The 11,261-nt window shown below is 32.4% G+C and overlaps 1 protein-coding gene across 1 annotated transcript; it reads right to left on the bottom strand.

Moving 5' to 3' along the window:
- Positions 1 to 1,331: 1,331 nt before the first annotated feature.
- LOC106709853 (ADP-ribosylation factor-like protein 8) lies at positions 1,332 to 6,549 on the bottom strand. Its single transcript, XM_014501742.2, has 5 exons — positions 6,318 to 6,549; positions 4,622 to 4,702; positions 4,395 to 4,468; positions 2,299 to 2,460; positions 1,332 to 1,777 (listed from the first exon to the last, which is right to left on the bottom strand). The coding sequence occupies exons 1-5, from the start codon at positions 6,438 to 6,440 to the stop codon at positions 1,654 to 1,656; spliced, it is 564 nt and encodes a 187-aa protein (XP_014357228.1). The 5' UTR covers positions 6,441 to 6,549; the 3' UTR covers positions 1,332 to 1,653.
- Positions 6,550 to 11,261: the final 4,712 nt, after the last annotated feature.

Raw genomic sequence — 11,261 nt, 5'->3', positions numbered from 1 at the left:
ATACAAAAAAACTTCACTAAACAATTTAAGGACAGTGACAAGAGTACAAATCAAACAGATTAAATATATTAGTATAAACAAATTTTAATCACAGCTTTTTAAATAATATTTATAAACATCTATAAACGAAAACCGATAAAAGGTGCCGTTATAATACAAAAAAAAACAACTTACATACATAGTGTTGCTGAGTAAAAAAAATATAACCTCAAAAGTGCATTCCTTCACTGAAACGTATATTTAAGCAAAATACATCGAAAACCAGTAGCATTTACCAGTAACGTTTAAATATACTCAAGATATTTATAAATTTCGTGTTTGCCATCTTATGTACAGCAAATGCAGAGCAACACTAATCTCACACCTAAATACTTTTTAAACTTATTTTTTAGCTAACAATATGAGATAATTATATTATAATAATTATATAATGCTAACACTATCAGAAAATCTAAATATAACGTAGTACATGCACCAAGCCTTATGTAGCAACTGTTTACAAAAAATCAACGTCAAAAGTCGCGCCATTTTAACCATAGACAATCTGACAGTTGCTACATTACGGATGTTGTGCATTTTGTCATGTGGCAATATTACGTTTTCATAAACGTCATACGCGTTATTGGCACCATCAAAGTATTTGTCTGTCTTTTTGTAAAGTTTCGAATACGTTATATTGTCACACGTGAGTCCGATGACTCAAGCTAATATTTGATTATGTCTTAAATTGATTAAAACTCATCTTCGTACAGAATTACAATGAAAAAGTGTCAACTCTTATTTATTAAGAGTTCATCTATGTTACGTAGAATCTTCCTTTGGAATGTTAACCACACAAATTTACTTTCGATAACCATTTTTCTTTTTAATATTTTCAATGTGATTTATATAAATACTAAACCAAATGAAATTATTAATCCCAAACATTCCAGATCGTTGTCGAAATGTATTACGTATATAACAGACGAATTCTAATGTAATTCAACACGAAGTAAACTCATCCGCCTTCATTTAAATAATTTAAATTTTAATACATTACACTATACTGCCACTAAGCGAAAATGTAAAAAAGCGTATTTTTTGTACGCAATTCATTTAATATTGTTGTCAGTCGCACATAGTAAGGCGAATTCAAGAACTCTAACGAGCAGATTTACTATCTTTAGCCTTAGCCTTTTGTTACATATTAAAATAATATTGAATGCAACTTTAAGCTAAGATTTAAAATAAGTAGATGTTCAAATATTCCGCCGTGTTAGAGATATTAAAGAAGCGGTGATATTCGAAATTACTTAAAAATTATTTATAAATAAATTACAAAGTGGCTGATGAATAATTTTCATATATTTTACGGTTATCTATTATTCCTAAAGAAAGGCTTTTCGATGAGCCTGGCTAAGAACTGAAAATGTGCACATTTCAAATACAAAATCGATGTTTCGTAATCAACAAAATGTACTGAAAAACACAAATTAATACGATTTAATAAAAGTTAATGACCAAATATTCAAGCAAGAAATTTTGAAATATTTTTTTTAATCGACATTAGCTAAACTGTTGGCGATCGAAGTGTATAAAGGCGACGTGACCGCGTTAGGCCCGCGTGACGTAACGTGACGTGACGTGACGCGACGTGACATGACGAAGGCGTCACTAGCGCGCGGTGCCGGACTTACTGTGCGCGATGAGCCACTGCAGCGTGATGTCAATGTTGTCCTTCTCCTTGCACGAAATAGAATAACAACAGATCTCTCGATCTTGAATCGCCGATAGATTCCTGTCAATTATAAGTCATTCTTTTTTAATTACTGCAAATCAATATCATTATTAGCATTATCGAGACGAAGACAGTGACATAGGAATAAAGAGTCTTTTTTTCACTTTAAATCACTCACATTTCAATATTAGCTCGACTAAAATTAAGCGACTAAAAGAACCTTAGTACACAAGGCGACGTATATCTTCAGAACTAACATTGTATGGTTGTGTATAGTGAATCGCGTTACGCGCTCCGTACATACAACATTGAATTGTCTATTAAGTCAGTACCGTCATATTGACTATATAACAATTCTATAGATTTATTCCGCCATTTTGAAAATTGCAGCAACTTTTCTCACAACAATCTTGTCAAACAGGTTGAGAGCGACTGCCTTTGACAATGATAGATAGTAATGTCGGCGACGTATGTTGTGTACTATGACATTGTATTGCGTAAGTCGTTTAGCGACTAAAGTCGACGATTTAAGTAGCCTTATGTAGGAATATCTAGACTTGGTGCGTGTGTGGAGTACTTACATGCGCTCTATGAGGCCGTGCTCGTCTAGTGCGTGCGGCAAGTCTCGCTTGTTGCCCAACACCAGTACAGGTATTCCTGTCAGCTGCTGTTTCTCCAGCAGACTGTGCAGCTCATTGCGCGACGCTTCAATCTTGTCCGGGTCCGCAGCGTCCACCATGTACCTGTCACCACACACACCACATAATATTTACAGCAACACCATCTAGTTAAAGATTAATTAGAAGATTTAACTCTTTTTTATTGGATACTAGCTTTTACCCGCGACTCCGTCCGCGCGGAATAAAAAATAGAAAACGGGGTAAAAATTATCCTATGTCCGTTTCCTGGTTCTAAGCTACCTGCCCACCAATTTTCAGTCAAATCGATTCAGCCGTTCTTGAGTTATAAATAGTGTAACTAACACGACTTTCTTTTATTTATATAGATGTTAATTGATGATAATTACTTTTTTAAGTTGTAAGATTTTATTTTTGGTTTTTTATTGTATCTACTAATAAAATTGGAGAGTCTGTATGTTAAACAATAAACAAAATCTAAATTGGTAGCTAATAATGAATAACCAGTTTTTTTAATTTTTGTCTTTCTGTTTTTAACCTTTAACTGTGGACATCAAAATATTGTAACACTACCATGGACGCGAGGTCTCACGGACCGCTATAACTTCAAGTAATATTTTTAAGAAAACTGCCATTTTATTTAATTTTTTTATTTTTGACGTACCTAAAGATTATCAAATTAAAAGATTATAATATGTAATTTAGCTTATATTCATTTATTTTCTTAATAATAATGTAAAATCACATTTAGGGCACTTTTCAGTCTTAAATTGCCTTAGATCAAATTAAAGACTACAACTTAAAAAAAAATAACTTCTTGAAAAAAAAACCACATTAATCTGTAAGTATATACTATACCAAACATAAAAAACAAAAAATCAACTTCTAAACTTGAAACATAAAAATTCTGACAAAGGTCCAATATCAGTAAAATTTTTGACAGTCATTTTACAAAGGCTTAGAACACTGAAGGCATATAGCTTTTTTACAGCCAACACAAGTGTAGTTAGTCTTCCTCTTTAGTTTAGGTGGACAGATTCGGTAGGTCTTTCGTTTCGAACACTCGATTTCTAAAGTAGGGGGCTCCGCAATAGGCAGATCTGCTCCTAAAACGCGCTTCAATGTCATATGCAATTCCTTTGGCAAATTTAAGGTTTAAATGGATTACACATCTTTGCATATGTGGTACGACCAAGGAGGCTAATTTCTTAAGAAAATTCCTTCTTTCGAATTCACTTTCATTTAGAATGTGAGCATTTACTGCACACAAGTCCAGTATCCTATAGAAAATGACCATAGGCCACCTTCTTGTTCTACGGCTACTGCTATATATAGAACATTTCTTGTCAGTCTCGTCTACTCCTCCTTTAGTGGAGTTATAGTAGTGAATAATTTCAGGTTTGATGTCTACAGCAAATACTAAACAAACGGCAACGTTGTTTTCATCTTCGGATTGATCTGACTCGAAAAGCATTTGATTAATTTCATCTTCAAATGAAGGATCGTCAATGCGTTTTTTTTTTTTTTGACATCTGTTGGGCCGTCCCACGTTGACCTTGAAGTTAGTTTAGCCGCAGAAGTTCTCGGTTTTATGTTTTTTGATATTTTTTTGCTTATATCCTATAAAAAATATAATCGCAGTCAATAAATGTTTGTATTGAAAACGTGGACTCGCGGTCTCACAGACCGCAGGCGAAATTTAAAACAAAATTTCTCAGCCAAATTGCAGCCAGCGATGCAACTTCTCTTCTTCACAGTCGTTTCGCCACTAAAGTCGAAGCTACTAAACGTCACAAGAGCGAGGAGTGAGGGGAAGTAGGGTAAATACAATTTTCAGAAACGAGAGCGGTCTGTCAGACCGCGCGTCCATAGTTAAAGGTTAAGGCCGCGTTTGTTCCGGGTAATCTCTGGAAAGACTTTGAAGAGAAGGTAGCTTATGCAAGAGGGCATATTATAGGTTAATGTTTTAAATTCTGCGCAGACGAAGTACTAGTCGACCGCTAGTAGATAATAAAATTGTAAGCAATGAGCATACTCACACAATAGCATTAACTCCTCGGCAATACCTCTCCCACATTGAACGGAACCGAGGCTGACCACCGATGTCCCATACCTGGGAATTACAATACAATTAACTGTTAACAGAGATAACAACATGTTTAAAATGGGACTTGAATTCAGAAACCCGCAATAAGTGTCACAAATAGAAAAAATATATAATTTCAAACATTTCAAAAAACAATGGTTTGTCGAAATTAACACTCACCTTAATAGTAACATTTCCTTTGGTAATTTTACGCATGTTGAAGCCAACAGTTGGTATCATGTCTTCACTAAACTGTCCCGACTGAAATAATTCAATATATTTAATGTCACACTGAACAAAGAAAATGGTTAATTTTGGATTATCTTACTAATATTATAAACGCGAATGTTTAAATAAATGGATGGATGTGTGCTTGAAGATATCTCCGGAACTGCACAATGGATCTTGATGAAATTTGGCACAGATGTAGAACATAGTCTGGAAAAACACATAGCCTACTTATAAGCTTATTTCAATAATTATTATATAGGACTTTAAGTTGTAGAATTTTTATTTTATAAACATTTTTATTGAAGGTACAGTGAGAATTATCTAAACATGTTAGCTTATCTTTGTTGTGAACAAATAAAACAACAGACCCAGTATGCTGACATTCAAGGTCAAAACTTGTCCTAGACACAAATGGTGTGTGTGTGCACTGAAATAACAATTTGATTTGAATAGATTAAAGCTTCAATAAGAACAGTATTGGATAATCTAAATCACTAAATAAAGATTTCGATTTACACTGTACGCTGCTTTTTAATTACCTATTTATAACGAAATTACTGAAAGAATCTGTTTTTGAGATTCTTTATATTTTGGAGAAATTTTACTTTGAGTTTCCGAGTCCAAAAACTCCATTTAAATCATATTGCTATCTCTTTGTTGTCAAAGATAACAGGAATGACAATAAACTTTATACAGAGATTTTGAACTCAGAAACCTACTGTAAGTCATATAATGTTTGTTAATAATGACTAAAGTTTTGTCAGTAGGCCAATCTCCTTGATAGTCCAAACCATTTTTCAACATTTGTAATTTTTCACAAGTTGATATTAAATATGTAATTAAATTATGCAATTTTTTGAACTTCCCTGTTTTATTCAATAATGGAATCATGTTGCTCAATAAATAATAAAATTATAAACATATAGTGATCATTTACAATACATATTGGAACCAAACATAATTATTGTATCATATTACACTGTATGTACAATCTGACAAATGAGTCATGAAAAATCTCATTCTTTCTTTCAGTACATGTGTACTGAATGGAAAAGTAAGGTGTATTTTTTATTTTATTATTGTTTATTACACATTTTTAGAATACTTTAACACAATATAGCCTGATAGATTTCTTATTTTACAATAATTAAATATTTTTTCAACATTATATATAGGCAATTAACACTTCAATATATATGCTTAACTATAACCCAGAGGGATAGTCAAGAGTTCACAGATTGCCATTTGTCATGACCTAAGCATACCTACCTCATACCTCTATGGTAATCCTAAATTTGCATAAATTCTTCAGTGCATATTGATATCAAAGAAAACTTAAATATCATAGGTCGTACATAAAATTATAATAATCGTGAGAATATTATGTTTTATAACTAAAAATATAATTTATGTAAATAAAAGTTTTGGATTAGCATTTATTTTATTATTCATATCTGATTTAATAATTAATTAAACGTAATATATAAATCAGAAAAGGAATACATATTACAAAATATATGGAGCAAATGGCAGATTAGTCCGCCGGACAATGACACATTACAATTTGATAGAGTGATAGAATTTGGAACAAAAAGTTGCTGAGAAAGCAAAAAGTACACAAATAATTGTTTTGTGTAATACATACGGCTATGACGTTAACAAAAGTTGTTTTCCCAGAATATTGCAGCCCGACGAGAGTGAGCTCCATCTCCTCCTTCCAAAATAAGCTTTTAATCCAATCAAGGATACGATTGATCAAAGCTAACATTTTTAAATTATAAACCACAGCAATATGTCCAAAAAAAGCAGTACTTTAGACGCCTTTTCAGAAAATTCCTTAATCTGGATTTGACAATTGCACTGAACGTTTAGTTACATTGACATTGGTACCAAAGTCAAAGAGTCTCAATAATTAATAGCAACCATAACTAAAGAACTTGTTTGTAAATACTCTTTTATTATTTCCTGCATTCTTCTCATTTGTTTTAGCATAATTAATCCAGTTTACAAAAATAGGATCATTTTCAAAATAATGCTTCTTGAATTATTAAAACTCAAAGTCTGCTTAAACCGGAACGCATTGATGCAAATGTTGCCACTTTAATGCCGTGTCATGTTAATTTTAGCAAAATGCAACTCTCAATCAACGATACAAAAATAAGGAATCTCTGTTTTTTATATTATACTAGTGCATTAAATACCTTCATAAATAGGTTTAAAAATCATTGTTTATTGAAGTCGTCGGTAAATAAAGAAAAAAACCTTACATCCTGAAAGCACCTCTCTCATCGGTTTCCTTGTTTAACTATACTCAAAAATTACTCCGCGATCAAAGTGTATTTAAAATTAAAAGATTACAAAACACTTTAACAACTCGATAACAATCAACAATGTTAACGACAATATAAAAGTTTTCTTAAGGATATTTGGAAGTTTTTTTTTTTATCTATACTAATAAGGCTAAACACACTTTATAAAGCATGATCATTTTCTGGGCCTCCAATAATAGGCTACCCCTACTTTATCCTATAGAGTATAGGATGTATAACTTACTTTTTGCTTCAGGCGTAATTCAACTTGGATGGAGTAATTAGTTTTATAAAGGGTAAGGGAAACACATTTGTTCGTCTCACATTTGGCGGGATTTCATTATGGCTTTAAACTTTAACTTTAATTCGAACTAATTACTCCTTTTATCCATTTGGTTAGTTGTTATTAAATAATTGTTATAATAGTTTATGATAAAGTAATGTCAAAAAACAAAATTATGAAATTTAGCATGGAAATAACATCAAAATTTTCCTACAAATGTTCAGCCTATATATAGCCAGCCTAGTTAATAATACCGCTGTGTAAGATTTCTAAGGCATCTTGGTGCTTTATTCTCATATCTTCCATTTTGGCATATGCTGTCCTATAGTCCAGGTGGCCTCTGTGTCACTACAAAAAGATTGCTATTACTCAACATACAGTTGCTGTAAGGACTACTGTATCAAGGTTTGTTCTGTATAAAAAATGAAATCCCTAATCTGACCAACTTGTTCTTTAAAAAAATACAATGTCAACTTGGGTCTATATAATAACATAAAAGTTAATCTTGGAACGACTGTAACTAAAAACTACACATATTGTTCAAAGGTCAAATTAATAGATATAGAATGAATGGCCCTTCATAAAATTTAATAAAAGCTGAAAACAACTGCTTAAAGATTGAATAGCTTATTTAAAATTTCATTTAATACTAAACTAGCTTTTACCCGCGACTCCGTCCGCGCGGAATAAAAAATAGAAAACGGGGTAGAAATTATCCTATGTCCTTTTCCTGGTTCTAAGCTACCTCCCCATCAATTTTCAGCGAAATCAGTTCGACCGATCTTGAATTATAAATAGTGTAACTAACACGACTTTCTTTTATATATATAAAATATTGATCTGTTTAAAGTTAACATTTACATTATATTATTAAGTAAAGTTATATTATAATTAAATAGAAGTTCAGTTATAAAATATGGTGAAAATAAATATGACTGTTTACTTTTAAACTCTCATATCCAAAAAGACAAAAATAAATTTTTAGTAAAACTAGATAACCATATCTTTAGGCAAGGCAAGGGCATTAAAATGACTTCAAATCACCTGACAACTACATGAGAGCTTATTTTGAATTAGTTTGGCCGCGATCACGCCAATGTCAACATGCCACAATGCGCATTTAGAAATTGCAGAAATAATTATCGAAAATGTAAATTAGCTGACGGAATATCATATTTTCGGCAAGTACAATATATATTTTTCTTTATTTTTTAATTTTATCAAATATTTAACAATTTAAAGTTTTATTATATTTATGCCACTGGCTTAAACATTCAATTTTTGTTTGCCACTAGAAAAACGCTTGAGTAAATATAATAAATATATTTATCTGTTTGTTCAGCCTATAGAATAAAGAAATTTGAGGTTATTTGTAATGCGTAGGTGTAATTTAACTGAATTTCTATTATTGTGTCTGTGAAACACGTTAAAACTACAAAAGAAATCCACAAAATTCGGGTTTGTTTTGTATTTACAGTTTTGACATGTTGCTTTTTTACATTGCTGATTTGCTGTGTGTCACTGTCAAAGTTAACTGTCAATTGTAAAACGTTTGAAAATTATGAAGTCGTCAACATAAAGATTTGTTTATTACTTATAACGTCTTTACAGTATTTTTTTGATGAATACTAATAGGATTTACGGTAATAGAAAATAATAGGCATATTTTTTCAAAAGTAATCTCGTTAACCTTTTCGTAGCTTTTTAGCTACGAATGGACAAAATATGCTCTGATGAAAAAGACATTTAGGACTTTTACCCTACCTAGTTGATAAATCTTAGAATTTATCTGTAATCCTGAATTTCACCGAAGTTCGGGTCTTTACATTAACTGTCTTCGTACCTTTTTATGACTTATAGAGTAAATTTACGTTGTACATTTATTTGGTAATATTTTGTTGTTTTAGCTTCCCTAATAATCCACTTCGTGCTGCTAAATGGGTAGCCATAGTCGCTACTGAAAGATCAGAGGAATTCTATAAGCCTACAAAAAACTCTGTGATATGTTCAGAACATTTCGATTCGAATGATATTATAGGAAATACTGAACGTCGAAGATTGGATAAAACAGCCGTGCCGAAGTATAAGGTATCCCTTTTTTTCGATGTAGCTTTTAGCAACATTCCTCCCTAGATAAAGTGAATACTTCGTAACTTTCGTTAAGTTACGTTAAGTTTCGTTAAGTTTAATTATGCATTTTTTTAAACACAGATTCAGTCCATTCCGCCAGTAGAGGTAACCGTTAGAAGAAAACCTAGAACAAGTTTTAAGGTAAATATATTAATGCTGTAGTAGACTAATTTAATTAAAGTATAAACGAACATCAAATGTTACTTTGGATTTTATTTATTGTCATCTTATTATTTTAATAATAATTATACAGGGTCAGAAGACTAACCCACAGGACTCTGGAACTATCAATGAAGATGATATCCCGGAACGCACGAGCTATAACGATCAAGACATACCACCCAGTAGTCCGTCAATATCCTCATCAGAAAACGAAAGCCTTTCAGAATCGCTCAATGTAGAATATTTGCAAAAAAAGTTAACAAAATGTCGAAAAATTATACAACAAAAGTCAACGACGATCACTAATTTGAAAAAAATAAATAAAAAATTAGACGACCAAAATAATACATTGAAAAATACTATAGATTTTTTATTAAATCATTACGAAAGCAATACCATTGGAAAACATTTTTTAGAAAATTTTGATTAAGTATATATGAAAAAAACTGTGCAAATTAATACATACAAATGTAGTAAAACTACCTCAGTATTCTGCGATCATGATGGATTTTTCTCCTTCCGTTGAAGACTTATGAAAGATGAAAACAATGGAAAACCGAAAAAAATATCACTATATCAAACTGATATTCGTTTCCGTAACTGGAAATATGACATCCAAATATAATTTTAAATTGGATTTTGTTTTTATTTCCATGTCAATCATAAAGTTTGCATTCGTCTTGGCACCGCACGTGGTGTGGTTTGGCCCAATAGGATTTTTTCCCAAAAGTAGGTGCCGAATGACGGATACAATATTTTATGCACGTCACTAGTCACAACATAAATTGTGCACAAAACACGAGTGATCCCATCGCTGCCCAATGTTCCGAAATCATAGTCAAAATTATTTGACGTCACGTCTATGAACTCATTTCTAAAGAAAAATGGCACGTTGATACGTACAGGTTCGCCACCTCTGTTATAAGATTACGTCACCAACATTGGCGGAGTTTTTACCAAGAATAATCCTAAAATTATTTTTTTACGCACTCGTCGCCTAATGCTTTGGGCACGTGGATTGTTACCACGTTTTAAAGAATCTAGGAGTTTTATACACATTTTAAACGTGACACAGAAATAGTTAACGACGACAAGGATTCTTCTGGTTAAGCTTATTAAATATTTCATTTGCGTTTGAGAATTGAGGTATGACGTTCTTTTAAGCCCTTCATACACAGGGCAACGTAAATCTTCGAAACTCCGCGAGTTCAGTCGCCAAACGACTTACGCAATACTATGTCGTGGAGGTACACAGCGACATGTACAATTGCAGATGCGTTGTCTACCTTTAATCAACGGAGAAGGGAACGCACAGAAAGAGGATATTTCCCCTTCTTATGCGTCCCCTCCACTGCCAAATCCCCATTCTTTTTCCATCCTTTGGAAGAGAAGGAGGACTAAACTTCGGACTCCGGCATACACACTCATCAGACGAAACGCGGAATAATTTTCATTTTATGCCTGTCTTCTGTGTGCTCGTGGTATAGTACCGGGCGAGCCGGCTTATTCGTGCAACAGATGTTGTTCTAGCTGGCGATTATTACTGTTAGAACACTCCGGGGGAGAAGACTACTCAAATGACACCTCACTCAAAATGGAATTTACATATATACAAACTCATTTATTTATTTTTTACATACATAAAAACAAACTTACATAAGCGCGAAATATATACCCTCTTTGCCAGTCGGTCTAAAAACGAAAC

The sequence above is a fragment of the Papilio machaon genome, chromosome 6, assembly GCF_912999745.1.
Source record: "Papilio machaon chromosome 6, ilPapMach1.1, whole genome shotgun sequence".
Lineage (NCBI taxonomy): Eukaryota > Metazoa > Arthropoda > Insecta > Lepidoptera > Papilionidae > Papilio > Papilio machaon.
This window is presented reverse-complemented; position numbering and strand designations above follow the sequence as displayed.